This window comes from Danio rerio, chromosome 1 (assembly GCF_052040795.2).
Source record: "Danio rerio strain M-AB ecotype USA chromosome 1, GRCz13ab, whole genome shotgun sequence".
Classification (NCBI taxonomy): Eukaryota; Metazoa; Chordata; class Actinopteri; order Cypriniformes; family Danionidae; genus Danio; species Danio rerio.
Genome location: NC_141021.1, coordinates 47,821,013 through 47,838,091, shown reverse-complemented (window position 1 = coordinate 47,838,091; position 17,079 = coordinate 47,821,013). Strand labels below are relative to the sequence as shown.

General features: G+C 36.1%; 1 protein-coding gene across 10 annotated transcripts in view; it reads left to right on the top strand.

The window, feature by feature from the left end:
* grin2bb (glutamate receptor, ionotropic, N-methyl D-aspartate 2B, genome duplicate b) overlaps positions 1 to 17,079 on the top strand; it is a 199,278-nt gene that overhangs the window by 109,407 nt on the left and 72,792 nt on the right. For all 10 annotated transcript variants that reach the window (XM_087235944.1, XM_087235938.1, XM_087235941.1 and 7 more), the window contains 3 exons: positions 5,888 to 6,031; positions 12,872 to 13,142; positions 15,611 to 15,803. In XM_087235944.1, the coding sequence (XP_087092070.1) occupies positions 5,888 to 6,031; positions 12,872 to 13,142; positions 15,611 to 15,803 (608 nt within the window). The remainder of the gene's footprint in view (positions 1 to 5,887; positions 6,032 to 12,871; positions 13,143 to 15,610; positions 15,804 to 17,079) is intronic.

The following is a 17,079-nucleotide window of genomic DNA, read 5'->3' as shown; positions in this document are numbered from 1 at the left end:
CAGCTCAAGCCCCCTCCCCTGCAGCCCCGTCAGTGTTGTTACCTCATTAAAGCCGAATCAAGGTAACGGATCAGTCCATCTCAGACCCCATGGGAGTGGCTTTGATGTTGAGTAGAGCATGGAGACCTGAAAGAGAGAGAGAGACTGTGAGATTTGGCCATGCGGCATGACTAACATGGCAAACGCCCACGACCGACTTCACACATGAATACACACACACACGCAGAACAATCATTTACATGCATGTACAGTCCTTCATCAATGTTCATGTGCACGTTCATACATGTGTGCAAAGCTTTACAATGTTTTTGCTTATTAAACAGCTTGCACACACACACACGCACACACACACACCAAACACGCACATCTGTGTATGCATATTAGATGCAGAGAGTTCACTGGCATGCTTTTTTTTTAAATGGATGCAAATCATTTGTCATCATTATTGTTCTGATATTTCGCTCTGACATTTAGACTGCCTGAGATGTGAAGTTTATTTGAGGAGTGAAGTGGTCATTAAGACGTTAAGGGAGCAAAATGTGTGGCGTTCACATGCTTTGATGCAGCAGATGTTAGATCTGGCGCTGCTGCTGGGCTCGCTTCATATTCCTGCACCCTCTTTCTTTCAGCATCACTGATCCCTGCTCCCTTTATCCAGACTCTGGTGAGAGGAACAAAAATGAAACTTTTTTTTTTTAGATTTGTCGGTGTGTCTTTGTAATGACCTGGAGGCAAGAAGAGTTTGAACGTGTTTTAAAAAAGCATGTACACTCACCGGCCACTTTATTAGGTACACCTGTCCATCTGCTTGTTATTGGAAATTTATAATCAGCCTATTACATGACAGTAACTCAATGCTTTTAAGCATGTAGACATGGTCAGGACGAGCTGCTGCGGTTCAAACCGAGCACCAGAATGGGGAACAAACTTGACTTTGAATGTGGCATGGTTGTTGGTGTCAGATGGGCTGGTCTGAGTATTTCAGAAGCTGCTGATCTACTGGAATTTTCAAGCACAACCATCTCTAGTGTTTAAAGAGAATGATCCGAAAAAGAAAAAATATCCAGTGATCGTCAGTTCTTTGGACGCAAATGCCTTGTTGATGCCAGAGATCAGAGGAGAATGGCCAGACTGATTTGAGATGTTAGAAAAACAACAGTAACTCCATCCTGCTTAGTTCTCAATCAATAGTTCAGGCTGGTGGTGGTGGTGTAATGGTGTGGGGGATATTTTCTTGGCAAACTTTAGGCCAATTAGTACCAATTGAGCATTGTGTCAACACTACAGCCTACCTGAGTATTGTTGCTGACCATGTCTATCCCTTTATGACCACAGTATACCAATCTTCTGATGGCTACTTCCAGCAGGATAACGCGTCATGTCATAGAGCGCAAATCACCTCAGACTGGTTTCTTGAACATGACAATGAGTTCACTGTACTCAAATGGCCTCCCTAGTCACCAGAACTCAATTCTATAGAGCACTTTTGGGATGTGGTGGAACGGGAGATTCGCATCATGGATGTGCAGCCGACAAATCGGCAACAACTGTGTGATGCTATCATGTCAATATGGACCAAAATCTCTAAGAAATATTTCCAGTACCTTGTCGAATCTATGCCACGAAGGCTTAAGGCAGTCCTGAAGGCAAAAGGGGGTCCAACACGGTACTAATAAGTTGTACCTAATAAAGTGCCCACTGAGTGTACAGTATATACCGTACAGTTGAAGACAAAATGATTCTAAATGAAACATTTAGTTTATATATTTTGCCAAGTTTAAACTTATTAGTTTTAATAATTCATTTTTTTTAAATTACTTGTCTCCATCATGATGTCAGTACACACTAGTACTTAGCTTAAAGTGTGATTTAAAGGCTTAACTGGGTTATTAGGTTAACTAGCAAGTTGGATTAATTAGGCAGTTCATTATTGGACAACAGTGCTTTGTTCTGTAGTCAACTGGAAAAAACAATTACTTGAGCGGACTAATAATATTGACCATAACAGTTAAAAATAAATCTTTAAAGTTTTTTTTTTTTTTTATTCCAGCCAAACTAAATTAGACTTTCTTCAGAAAGAAATATTTGAAAAGGAATTCATTTTTGCAGGAGGGTTATTCATTTTGTGTTCAGCTGTATTTATACTGTTACAATTTAGTCACAAATAACACTTTTCTTACATTTTTTTGTCTTGTTTCTAGTCCAAATATCTAAAAATCCTAAATCTAGAAGTGTTTTGTAGACAAGCAAAACACTGTCAAATTATTGTCTTGTTTTAAGAAAAAAAAATCTTATGTCAAAAGGATAAACAAGATTATTTAGCTTGCCCCATTTGCAGATTATTTTGCTTGTTTTAAAGAGAAGCTCAATTTCTTTTTGCATTTTATTTCTTAAAATAAGACAATATGGTTTCCTTATTAGAAATTTCTTCTTGATTTAAGATTTTTAGATATTTGAACTAGAAACAAGACAAGAAAATCTGTATAGAGAAGCCTTTTTTTGCAGTGTACCAGTGTTTAGCAGCAGAATTTTAAACATAAAGTATATATTTATTGTATCTGTGTTGTATTGTTATACTAAATGCTTCAAATAGTCATAATACTATAAACTATATTTAGTAGCAACAAACTTTTTAAAAGGGCGACACCGTGGCTCAGTGATTAGCACTGTTGCATGACAGCAAGAAGGTCTCTGGTTCAAGTCCCGGCTGGGTCAATTGGCAGTTGAGTCTGCATGTTCTCCCCATGTTAGTGTGGGTTTCCTCCGGGTGCTTTAGTTTCCCGCAGTCCAAAGACATTATCTAGGTAAATTTAAGAAACCGAATTGACCATAGTATATGAGTGTGGATAAGTATATATGGATGTTTCCCAGCACTGGGTTGCAGCTGGAAGGGCATCCGCTGTGTAAAACATATGCTGGATAAGTTGGTGGTTCATTCTGTTGTGGTGACTAAGCCAAAGGAAAATGAATGAATGAACTTTTCAAAATTGTATGTAATTATAAATATACATCTTAAAAATGAATTGATTACAATGGCACTGCTGCAATATTATGACTAAAACATTCTTTTCACTTTCATTACTTAACAAATATTACTCTTGTTGTTTGATAATGATTATCAGTGTTGTATGTAAAATATTTCCAGACAAGGCACATCCTAATCTGACACAAAATCTATGGTTTTAGTCTAGCGCCTGTTTTTCAAACTTATTCCTAGGATTGCTGAAACCGCAACATAAATCTCTTACTTGCATCATATCTGCACTTTGTTGTTTATGATAAGACTATTCATGAGCAGAATTTAGTCAGCAAGAGCACATGCACTCATGAAAAAAGTGCTGAAAGAAAAAAAAACATTAAAATTCTGATGCAAAACAGATTGAAATGTGCTGGTGCCAATTGACATTGTTAATTCATTTTCACATGTGACTTTCTCATATTCCTTTAACATCCATCCCAGCAGGCACACAATCTCATAAGACATTAATGTTAGGTTTGATTTAACTTGTGATGTCAGGTAACCAAAATTCAATGTCTAGTTAGCGTCTAAGGACAACAATATTTTGACATCCAATAATGACATCAAATAATGTTGATATTTGGTTGATTTTAGGTTGTGTTGATAAGTGACCAAAATCCAACTTCAAGCCAACATCTTAAACCAACGTCATGTTTATGTCAAATACTGACATTTATTCGTCAGGTATGGCAAACTAAAATCCAACTTCTGATAGACGTCAACTCCAAGCTGTAACATCATTAGATGTTGATATTTGGTTGATTTTAGGTTGAACGTTGGACATTGACGTCAGCTTGACATTCAGTTTTGACGTCAACCCGATTTTCATTTCCAAACAAAATGCATGTTCCCATGATGTTAGGACGCAACGTCAATCTAACATTGTGTTGACGTCCTGTGCCTGCTGGGATAGTGCTGTGATATAATTGTGCAGGACCATTTCTTGCACCTTATCTTGATTTTGTGGGGCATTTTGATCATTTTAATTTCTAAACATGATAAATATTGTATATGCTTAGACCATAAGCGTTTGTCATGACTTTGACATCAAGAGGATTTTTTTTTGGCTGAGATCGTGTGTTGATAATGGGAGTTCCTCCACTATTTGACCCTGATGGCAATCATTATCTGCTTCAACAAACTTTCAATCGCAAGACTTTCAATGGATTTCTGGTCTATATGTATGGAAATGATCTTGTCTTAACTATTTGAGGCTTTTTTTTTTTTTTTTTTGCATTGTCATCAGTTTTGGTTCAAAGAATTGTTGCCAATCGTATGACAAAAGAATTAATTGACTGAAGAAAAAATGTGCATACTCTCAAATAACAAAAGTGAAATTAAGTTGAATTCAAATCATCTTTATTTCTGTAGCGCTTTTACATTGTAAATTGTGTCAAAGCTGCTTAACATAGAAGTTCTAGTAAATTGAAACTGTGCCAGTAGAAGTACAGTTTAGTTGACAAACAGTTTACTTAAAAAAAAGCCCCCCCCCCCCCCCAAAAAAATGTAAACGTTTTGGTTAAGTGTTGATCATTGTCAGTCCCAAACATTGACAAACTTCTGTCAATGCTTAACGTTTTCTTCGGTTATTTCATTCTTTTTGGGATTTTTTTTGAGCTACGCTACTGGACTATTTTGAAGGCGCTGTGAATTTTTGGTTGTTTTATTTTTTCAATCATATAGCAAGCAATAAATTATTAATCACTGCATATAACAGCGATCTCAGGCTTCTTGAAAGTACTTGAATTTTAGACATGGATTTAAGGTCTGGAAAGTACTTAAAAAAACAAACACAGGTTCTTACTTCTTGTGAAGTAAGCATTGTTTATGGTTTTATTTAAAGAATTGTACTCGCTTTTCAAAAACAGAACAAAAAAACAGAGAAAACCTTAAATGAGAAATCTTAAATTTAAGTGAAGTTTCACAGACTAATTTCAAGAGGAGCACGTGATATGATTGACTGCAGCTGGTCTCTCATCTACAATCATTAGTTAGCCAATCAGATTAATCCAAACTCACTATTAGTAGCCTAGCAAAAATGACTCCCTTATCTTCGTTTTCCGAAGAAACCCCCCATCCACCCCTTCTCCCCTTTCCTCCTTTACCACTGGGACCTCTTGAGAACCACCTGATCTCGCACTCCCCTTACATGCTCTATTGACCAGGCGGGAGCCCTGGGCTCAATTATCTCCTAGCTCAGGGTTCTCTCCCACGACAGCATGCCAAACCTGCTAATAGCATCAAGCAATATCTAAGTGTGAACTCTTGAAATCTTGTACAATAATACACTGATAAATACTAAACTTTGATTAAAATTTCACCTGGTTTCTCTCAAGTTTTTTTTAATTCACTTCGTCAATTGGTGAAGTTTGTTCCCTGCCTCTGTCGCCACTGGTTTGCTTGGTTTGGGACTTGTGGAGCTGTGCATGGATTTGCTCGTCATTGTTTGAACTTTCAGCAGTGAAAATGAAACCACACTGAACTGAACTAAACTTCATCTCTGAAAATTGGACTGACACAGTTTCAATTTACTACAATGTCTATGTTTAGCTGCTTTGAGACAGTTAACATTGTAAAAGTGCTATAGAAATAAAGATGAATTGAACTGAATTTCCTGTGTAAGTGAAATGTTTGGTACAGTATTGCCGTTCATGCCACTACAGTATATATGCTGGGGTATGAATTACAAAAGTGCTCAATTTAAAATTAATGGTGCTTTAAGATAGAAGATTCAATCGTATTAGACTAAAATATGTCCTAACTTAAATTTATATACTGTAGCATTTTTCCCAAGCGACTTATTGTATACGTATACCTATTTATACATTTAGTTATAGTCGTCTTATAATGTGTATTTGTTTCTTGCAGGATGACCATTCCATGTTCTTCCAGTTTGGTCCCTCTATCGAGCAGCAGGCCTCTGTTATGCTGAACATAATGGAGGAGTATGATTGGTACATTTTCTCCATCGTCACCACCTATTACCCTGGACACCAGGACTTTGTCAATCGGGTGAGACGTTTCTATAATTCATTTCAGTTTTAGTTTCTGTTTTGTTCAAGCAGTTCCAGGGTCAAATTTCAGGCTTTTTATTCAAAGGGTTAGTTTTTTTATCCTTGATTTGAGTACTTTTATTGAAATGAAGTCTGTTCTTAATCCCACCACCAAACGCTCCATTCAGGAGTACCTGCTCCAGTTTATCAGATCATTGCAATGCATCCTCAGGGTCTATATAAACAGCCGTCTATCCAGAGCCTCACCAATTTAGCCAAATTGAGATTGGGATCTTGTGAAACCCCAGACCGAAGCTCTTTTTGCTTGACTGGCTGTAATTCTGAAAGCTGTAGCTGGTTGGGTTCACACCCTAATACCGGCGCTGTAACTCCCGCTGGGGAAGCAGCCGCTGCAGTTCAGCCTCTTTCATCATCAGGAGTTTGCCAATGCTCCTGTCTCAGCTAATGCTGGCTTTCTCTCCTCCATCTTCCGTACGCTGTCAAAACTAATGCACCCGTCCTCACTATACTGCACTCCTATTGCAGCTGATGCTACTATCCGCTCCCAGTTTTTGGTCTTATTTCCAGGCAGAAATTAATCTTATGTCATCATCTGCTGACCCTTATGTCATTCTCAAGCCATGTGACAACAGAAAAAAAGAGGGAAGATGGAAAGTTGCAAGAGTTTGGAGTGACGCGAGGCTGAGTAAATGATGACTAGTGGAATTTTCCCTCTGAGCTTTTTTTTGTTCATTCATCACATGGCTCTTACAGTATACGCCTTTGGAATTGAATACTGTACTAGCACTGAGATAAAAGCTTCTTTTAGTTATTGTTAAAATACTTATTAAAGAGTGAAATGGTAAAGGTGCAGTCGGTTATCTGCCCAAACGCTAACTGTTAGCAGAATAGCTTTGAAAACACAGTCCCTGCCCTGCCGTCTAAAGCCAAGCCCCCTGAAATAAGGCACACGCACCATAAAGATGACAGCAGACAACCCTCTAGATCATGTCATTAGACAGTTAAAATCTTTATAGTACTTTATAAAACTACAATCTGAATGAAAACTGTAATATATCAACACATTTTTAGTTGTGTTGCAAACCAAACTTGTCATAATGTGCAATATTTCATGCATGCAAGGATCGCTGTTCTCATGCACTTTGTCCTAAAGCGATTACTGTATGCTTAGTGGTTGGCCAGCAGCTTGCAGGAATTAAATTTATTACTAAGCCGTACTTACATGCTATTTCAGATCGAATATTCAGAGTAGCATGGTAAACAATATGGGGAGCGCGTCACAGGTTGTCATTGTTTAAAAATGAACCAATGTGAATATAAAAGCAACTTTGCCTCAGTAAAGCAGGCTAGGTGGAATAGCGATATTTACTTATGTTTTGTTGTTAAACTAAATAAAAGTCTATATTATCAATGCTGTAAATGCTACCCCTTATGAAACTGGAAATAGTCAAATCAATCTTTCGCCAGGAGATTTCAGTGGCTGAACAACACTTCTGTGCATATAACCCATTCATGATACAACACATTGTCAGCTTTGTGTGACTAAAATAGTTTTAAAACATAACATCACCTGTCTAAGAGGAATACTTCAGCCATGCTGTCATCGTTCCTCCAGCGTGCAAAAGTAACTCAGGATTTTAAACGGCCTTTGTTTTTAGTGTTGTCACTCTCTTGCAAATCTTCCAGATCTGTCTGCTCAAACAAGAGCGCGCAGATGTACAAATCTACATTTGTTGACAGACAGGTTGGGGCTACTTATCAGAGTTATAGGAATTATCAGCCCAACAAATTTTAATTGGATGAACATTTTTTAGTCTTATGCCTTACCCAGAATATAAAAATACACATAAACACACTTAGATCAACCAGCACAACAAAAAAAGGTTTCTGAAGACAATCACCTACTGCACCTTTAACTTAGAGTCAAACATTTCCTGGAATAAATCTGAAATAATATCAGATCATATCATGAGATAATATCAGATTTAAAATAATTGAAAAAAAAAAAATATTTTAAAGAACTGACTGGAACAAAAATGTGACACTAAACTTGAAATAGCAACATTATATCTTTTAAAAAAGAAATTAATAAAATTTTAATAATATCTAAAAAAATTATTAATACTGAAAATGCATAAAATTAACTACAATTAAAATATCAAGAACTATAATAGCATTTTGGTTACAGCATTAGTGTTTAATATGAATGTTTTATTTATATCTAATTTATAAAAGTTTATGTCGATTTTATGTACGTATCAATTATTCGATCTTATTTTTAAGTTTTCATCAAGTTTTAAAAATATGTTTACATTTTTTATTCAGTTTATTTCTATTTTCACTTATTTTGGGGTTTAGATTAAACTGAATAAAAATGAATATTTTTTAAAAATCGGATAAAAAAATAGTTATTTACGTTTAAATACATTTAAATAAATTAATTTTAATTTTTTTATTATTAGCGGTGAGACAACACATGAGATTGGGTTCACAAGAATGAGACGAGATGAGATTTTTATACTGTTTTTGGGAATCTTCAAGGATGAATGAATGAGAAATAGTGTTTTAAAACTATTTAGGTGCTTTTTATTAATGTTGAATTCTATGCTGTAAATATTTGCTAATATATGAATGAAAAATAGATTTTTATTCAACTAAAGAAAAAGCAAAAACAAAATCCAAAACAATTTAGGTGCTTTTTAAAATAAACTTGTAATGAATTTTATTTTACTTTATTTTAATGAAATATGTCACAAAGGACATGCCAACACTGCAAAATATTTTACTATAAACTCTACGCGACTGGATGCGACACCGAGGCAGCCCAGGTTGCCAGATGTGTCCAAAACACTTGAAATGAGGTTCAAAACCAATCCAGCCTTCAGTCTTCAATGCTAAACTCATCCTAACGCTCATCATAACATCACAGCTCACGTGACAATATTTCACCTCAACGAGAAATCTCGTTGCGATTTAGTCTTGCGAGGTCTCTTCACACCCCTAATAATTATATATACTTTTTCTGTTTTGAAATGAATATTTTAGTGGTTTTGTCTTTAATTCTCTATATATTATAGTCCCTATATATCTTTCTCTATACATTATTTTCCCCCAGCTGGTGTTTATACGTAACAATTATTTTAGTTTAATGTGTTTTGTTGCAATGAACTCTAATAACCCTACTACATGTCCTCTCAACTGGGCAGCAAAAGCTTTGCCACACTCCTCCCGAATGTACATTTGGCCCACAGTGCTGTGGTTAAAGTTGTTCAATACCCAGGGCAGCAGGCAGGATTGAGTTCTTTGATTTGGCTGTAGCTTCAGTAATTCAGCTCAGGGTGAAGCAGAAGTGCAGCAGAGAGGATGCTGTGCCTGTTGAGGAGGCTCTTGGTGTTTTTCAGGTGTTTGCAGTGGGCTTTTTGATGTGGACCAGCGAGACCTGTGCCAGGTGTTTGGGCTGCTGTCTGCTGAGAGGGAAACAATGGTTCAGGCCATTCCAGGAGCTTTAACAAACTGTGTCCAGGGCTGTTTTCTGCTCTCCGGCCACATGGACATCTGTTCTCTTCTTCTTTCTATTTAAGCCGTTTCATCTTCTGAAACTGCCTCATTACCTGCACTTTTATCTTCTCCTGCAGGGTGTTTTGTAAATTACATGGAAAATGCCTTGGTATTTAAATGAGGATTTCATATTGTAACCAAATGTAACAGACTTATTATTACACATTACCTTTTTGAAATGTAGAAATATGAGGAGTGGGTATTGGTAATTTATTTGTACTATTGTACGATTTCTACATTTATTTAATTTTGCTAAATTCAGTAATTTTTAGAATATCTCAAATTTTTTTATACTGTGAGCATATAAAAGTTTTTTGTTTTTAATTAATTTAGCTTTAGTTGGCAAACATTATTAAGCATTTACACCTACCTAACTAAAAATAATAACAGTTTTTTGACTCCAGTAAGCTACAAATAAAAATAGATATCATTGAAAAAAAAAAAAAAATATATATATATATATATATATATATATATATATATATATATATATATATATATATATATATTTCATTTTGAAGTAATGAGAAAGAAAAAATGTACTGTTCAATATTAGCTTTTTCAAATACAAACAGATGAAATCAGTCTTGTAATATGCCTTGAAAGAAAAGTGTGTCATGAGTATATATTTCAAATTTGATAAGGATAGTATGCAAAACTTTCTCAAACTAGTTCTTAAACTTAGTTCCTAAACTTAAAGTTTCTCCAACTTTAGTTCTTAAACTTATTTCTTTAACTAAAACGTTCTTAAATCAAACTTTTAGTTTGATTTTATTTAAGTGTACCTTTCTTGATCACTGGTCAGATTTAAATAAATAGATTTTAAATATCGGTGTATCTACACTCAAAAAAACTTTCAAAAAAAAGTTTACCTGCTTGTTTAAACTACTCATTTAAAATGAACTGAAACAACACAATTCTTAAGATGTTTTCGTGACAACTTAATTATTTTATGTTCAATCCAAATAAATTTGATAAGTTAACTTAATAGATTTGTGTTGGGATATTTGTCATTATTTGTGTTATTTTTAACTTAAGCCAAATCTGTACCTGCTAAAATTAATTTCTTGTAATTGAAATATTAAAAATAAAATAAAATGAGCTCTTCTGTCTGTAAACTGAAGAAAACACAGGTATAAACTGAAATATAAAACTTTTTTAAATGCACTGTAAAACATGAGTGCACTAATTAGTTATCACAACTTAATTATGTTACATTACCTTATCTGGATTCAATGTGCCAGCATAACTTACATATCAAAGTTTTACTTGGCTGAACTTATTATATTTAAAGAAAGAGTCAGCTGAACTCATATATATTAGTTAACATAACTGATTAAACATCTGAGCTAGGGGTGGGCGATTAATCGAAAAATGATCAATCGACATTTAGAAGCAATCATTCATTCATTCATTCATTTTCTTTTTGGCTTAGTCCCTTCATTAATCCGGGGTCGCCACAGCGGAATGAACTGCCAACTTATCAAGCATGTTTTTACGCAGCGGATGCCCTAGGTCAATTTTCTAGGTCAATTTTTTTCAATTACTTGCCCTACCGCGTGGGGAGTCAAATGACCCCGCTCTGTTGGCCACACTTTACATGCACATCTGATCTCTGGTCAAGTACGATGAGGTCCCATTCTTGAGCCTATACTTTGCTCTTAACTGACCATGATTGCAGGCTGTGCTAGAGATATCTTGAGGTGACATATTTTCCTTTACATTAAAATGATTATTTACATTGAAATATTTGTTTACAGAAATGTTTTAAAATATGATTTTCATGATATGCAAGCGTGTTTATGTACAGTAGAAGAGATGCTGATTGTTTTCTACTTTTAATATGAAAAACACAAAAAATAATTGATTTTGTTTCAAAAGTGCAAGTTATTTATTGTCAAGAAGTGACTTGTTTCTAGACAATGTGTGTTTTAATTTCAGTTGTTCAACGTTGATGTTCAATAAATAGTCATAGATAGTAGATAGTGTGAGTTTCCTTCAATTATTTTACTATAAGAAATGCATCTTTCATTTAGAAATATGTGAGCATATTTATACTGTACAAAACCTGTCAATGAACTATGAGGGGCAAAAATAAATAAATAAATAAAATAATTGTTCATTAAACTAATTAATTAATATAATTATATTGATTATTATAATCGAGTTAAAATGTTCAATGAATTGAGATTTTGATTTCAGGCCAAATTCCCCAACATCTTTTTGCAGGTTTAGAATTTGATTGTCCTTGTAATAAACAGCTTAGGAGGACTGACCTGTTTTGGCCTGGTTTGGGATCAGTTTGGATGTTTTGAACATGTATTTCATGATAAATATTTAACAAAAACCAAGTGTGCACCTACTCATTTTTAGTTTTTAGGCATTGGGAGAATTTTGGACAGGTTGAGCTGAAAACATTCAGGTGTATCTGGCAACACTGACTGCCTTTTTCTCATTGTAATATTGTGGTGTGTGTGTGTGTGTGTGTCTGAGGTTCTTCTGAGACATCTGCTTCTTTAAGGAAATTTGTATTTAGAGACTTTAAAAACCTGCTTTTAGTAGTAAATGAACCATGATAAAACACATTTGTTCAATTAATTTGACTCCTAAATTGGCTGTTGTTTAATATTTGACCCATAATATAGAGCTCATTCAGTATTCTAGTATTGCAGTCTAATAGTATCAGTGTACTAGGGGCCACCACAGGATTTTTTATTTTTTTTGCGTGTTTACCCCTGTGGTACTGAAAGCTCACTCTGCACTTGACTGCATTTGTGTAATGATACTGTCAGTGCAATTCGCAAGTCTGTCAAATTGGCTGAAAATATGGGCCGATACGGAAATATGCATCATCAGAAATGTGGGTGCAATAATTTCATCTTCTAGTTCTGACTGCAGCTGATTATAATGGAGAGCATCTCTGCGGATGCGTGTTTGAACAATTTGTTATGAGGAAATGCAGTTTAATTCCTCTCCGTCTCCTCAGTCTCAGAGCTGCGCAGACTTGTGCGTTTTGAAATGTGGGTTAGGTTTGCTTCTTCACGAATCAGAGAGATCAAAACATGTTTGCTGGGCTGCAAACTTGTAGTGGTGCATGATGGGAGTTTCACTTTTTAGGTTTAGTTTTATCATTTGTTCATTAAAATAAAAAAAATGACTTTCTCTTACCTCCCTTTGTCTTGTCATTGATTTTCAACTTTCTTTTCTGTTCATATCTGAAGGACAAACGCAAGCAGTGGAGTTTTTCATCTCTATCTCTCTCTGTTTTGTCATCTTCCAGATACGGAGTACCGTTGATAACAGTTTTGTCGGCTGGGAGCTGGAAGAGGTGCTGCTGTTGGACATGTCAGTGGATGATGGAGACTCGAAGATCCAGAACCAAATGAAGAAGCTCCAGAGTCCTGTTATACTGCTGTACTGCACTAAAGAAGAAGCCACCACCATTTTTGAAGTGGCACATTCTGTTGGCCTCACTGGTTACGGTTATACCTGGATCGTACCATCTTTGGTGGCAGGGGATACAGATAATGTGCCCAATGTCTTTCCAACAGGTAAGAAAAGAAGGACTTCCACATGATACTGGAGGGTTTGAGTATTGTGTACAGTTTATATTTAAATAAATCCATCAGAGACTTGAAAATTAAAGTGATAGCTGGCACGCATCGACTTTCATGAATGTCAATGCGTGCCGGCAGCAAACATTTTTCAAAATATCTTCTTTTGTGTTCAAATGAGGAAAGTAACTCAAACAGTTTTTAAACAAGTGAAAGGTGATTAAATGATGACTTAATTTTCATTTTTGGGCAATCAATCCCTTTAAGGGCTCCAAAACCAATAGTCTTGTACTGAATCTGTAGTTTTGTCAAAGAATTGACAAAAAAGTACCCAGATGGCCGATTTCTTCTGGCACGATTCTGAAGTGTGTATACTATGGACACTTTACTATCCCATGAGGCCACAAGAGAGGATAATAATAAATGGCTACTGATGCTGGTGTATCATGTGATAATGGCAACATGGCAAATGTTGTATATCTGGACTGCATTCTCTAATACATACTATATAGAACACACTTTTTTAACAGTCGCAAAGTATTTTAGTTTTTAGTGGACTACCTACTCAAGAGATCATTGACTCGTACCTGGACTTACCTAAAGTAGTTGTATTAATTTTAATTTTTTGGTATGTACATTGATTTGTATTAATTTCCTCACATTTAAAAACATCACTTGAGCTTTTTTGGTGGAAAAATGCTGTTTCGGTGAAAACATTTTAACCAAAACCTGCCTACAAAATCTTTAGCAATTAGGCTGATGTTTTGTAAGAAATGTGTGAAGTTTGATTATCTCAACCAACACAGTTTGATCATATTGACACAAACAAGCACAACAGCCATTGAAATTGCTGTATTTCAGCATATGATGTAATTGTGTATACACACACACACACACACACACACACACACACACACACACACTGGCCACTTTATTAGTTACACCGGTCTAACTGCTTGTAAACGCAAATTTCTAATCAGCCAATCACATTGCAGCAACTCAATGCATCAAGGCACGTAGACATGGTCAAGGCGATCTGCTGCAGTTTAAACTGAGCATGGGAATGGAGATGAAAAGGTGATTTAAGTGACTTTAAATATTGCATGGTTGTTTCTGCCAGATGGGCTGGTCTAAGTAATTCAGAAACTGCTGTTCTGTTGAGATTTTCACGCACAACCATCTCTAGGGTTTACAGAGAATGGTCTGAAAAAGAAAATTGTCCAGTGAGCGGCAGTTCTGTGGGTGCAAATGCCTTGTTTTTGCCAGAGGTCAGAGAAGAATGGCCAGACTAGTTCGAGCTGATAGAAAGGCGTCAGTAACTCAAACAACCACTCGTTACAACCGAGGTATGCAGAAGAGCATCTCTGAACGCACAACACATCCAACCTTGAGGCGGATGGGCAGCAGAAGACCACACCGGGTGCCACCTGTCAGCTAAGAACAACAAATCACAAAGGCTCACCAAAAGTGCAGAATTTGGCGTCAACAACATGAAAGCATTGATCCATCCTGCCTTGTATCAATGGTTCAGGCTGCTGGAGGTGTAATGGTGTGGGGGATATTTTCTTGACACCCTTTTGGCCCATTAGTACGAGTTGAGCATTGTGTCAATGCCACAGACTACAGTACCTGAGTATTGTTTCTGACCATATCCATCCCTTTCTGGCCAAAGTGTCCCCATCTTCTGATGGCTACTTCCAGCAGGATGAACACCATATCATAAAGTGTGAATCATCTCAGACTTGTTTCTTGAACATGACAGTGAGTTCACTGTACTCAAATGGCCACTACATTTACCAGATCTCAATCCAATAGAGCACCTTTTGGATGTGGTGGAACGGGAGATTCGCATCATGGATGTGCAGCCGACAAAACTGCAGCAACTGCATGATGCTATCATGTCAATATGGATCAAATCTCTCAGGAGTTACCAAAAAAAAAAAAAAAAAAAAAAAAAAAAAAAAAATATATATATATATATATATATATATATATATATATATATATATATATATATATATATATATTAGATTATATGTAATAATATGTACAAAAACATCAGATGCAATATAGCTGAAGTCACACTAAAACTTTGCATCTTAACACATTGCTTATACAATCAAATGTGTTACTGTACGTGTACAGATTTTTGGCTACAATCACAGCAAAGTGTGTGCTTCACTTTAATACACACTCTGCAACAGACTGGACTGTAATTGAATTAAATCACAGCCATTTGCGACCTCGCTTTAGTGTGATTTTTAGTTTCCTTTGCAAATCCAAATGTTAGATACATTTTATACTATAATGAGTTATATAACCAAACATATTTAAATTCATTATGAAATGGGAGCAGCAGGACAAATTAAAGGGATGAGTAGGAAACACTGGACGAATGCGAATAAGGTTGAACTCATTTAAATTGACATTTTTCTTTGACTAAATATAGTCTTCCTTTATCTCAGGGTTGATCTCTGTCTCTTATGATGAGTGGGACTATGGCCTGGAGGCTCGAGTGCGTGATGCTGTAGCCATAATCGCCATGGCAACCTCCACAATGATGCTGGACCGGGGTCCTCACACGCTGCTGAAGTCTGGATGCCACGGCGCACCTGACAAAAAAGGCAGCAAGTCAGGAAACCCCAACGAGGTGCTGAGGTGAGTCAGGCTTAGCGGGACGCCGGAGTTCAAACGCTGACAATCACACACGTACACACATTTACAACACCTGCTCAGAAGGAGCTCTGAACTAATAGAGTGTTTTGAAAAGGGTGAACAGACAGGTGCACAAGCATGCATGAGGTTAGCGATGGATGCTGTGGGTGGGAGACCTTTACAGTTCCAGGTGCTCATTGCAAGAGGCATTTCATCATGGTTATCGTTACACAATAAATCAATCAAATATGACAGTAAAGAGATTTATAGTGGTTATTTTGATTATATTTGATTAGAAAACTGCAAAGTTTCCTTTTTCAATGTGATAATAATATTCAGAAACCTATAAAGATTTCTGATGGATCACGTTATGCATTTGATACCGGAAGAATAGTATTTCAGTAAACAGCTGATTTCATTGCATATTTTTTTTCTAAATAAAAGCAGATAAAAAGTGAATTCACACTGTATTTTCGACCAAAAAGCAGTGAATATATTTACACATTAATCACTACGATATAAATAAATGAACAAAAAGCTTTAATTGAGAAATTGGCATCAGTATTAGTTATAAATTAATATTAGCAATACAGTTACATTTAAAGGTGCTGTATGTAAGTTTTGTAAGTCAACATTCTTGTTCAACTGAAAAACAATGCTAAAGTCAGATATTCTGCTTTGAAATTGTGGGCTCAGTGCCGGTATTCTAACGATTTGTCCTACCTTGTCAGTGTCACAATCACCAGTGATCTAAACACCATAGATAGCTGAAAAATCTGCCAGTTTATGGACTACAGATCCCAGTCATGCAACACACACGCTCACTTGCTCCAAGTCACTACTGATTAGACACTCACAGCTGAAGCTGCTTTTGGACTGATTACTGCACTAGATAAGCAGCACAAACACACACAATGTTGCTGAGTCCTGTTATCTGTTTAAGTGACATTACAACGCATTACCTTTGTCTTGTGTTGGCGTGTTTTTGATTCTTGCCACGTTTATTTGTTTAATCTTGTTTGCTGCTTGCCTTGTCACCATCTGCCTGTTACTTTGACTAAGACCCTGGATTGCCCTTATACATCTGGGTGCCCCTGTATTGACCACTGCTTGCCTGACCATTCGACTAAACCTGCATTTGGATCCGCACCTTGTTGTCAGTGTGACATTCCCGTTACAGTCAGATTGTCCTACCAACCATTCAAAAAGGAGGTAGCACATTTTAGTGATGTAATATGCTACCCTTTAGATTTTGCTACCAGTGAAAAATTTAATGTGG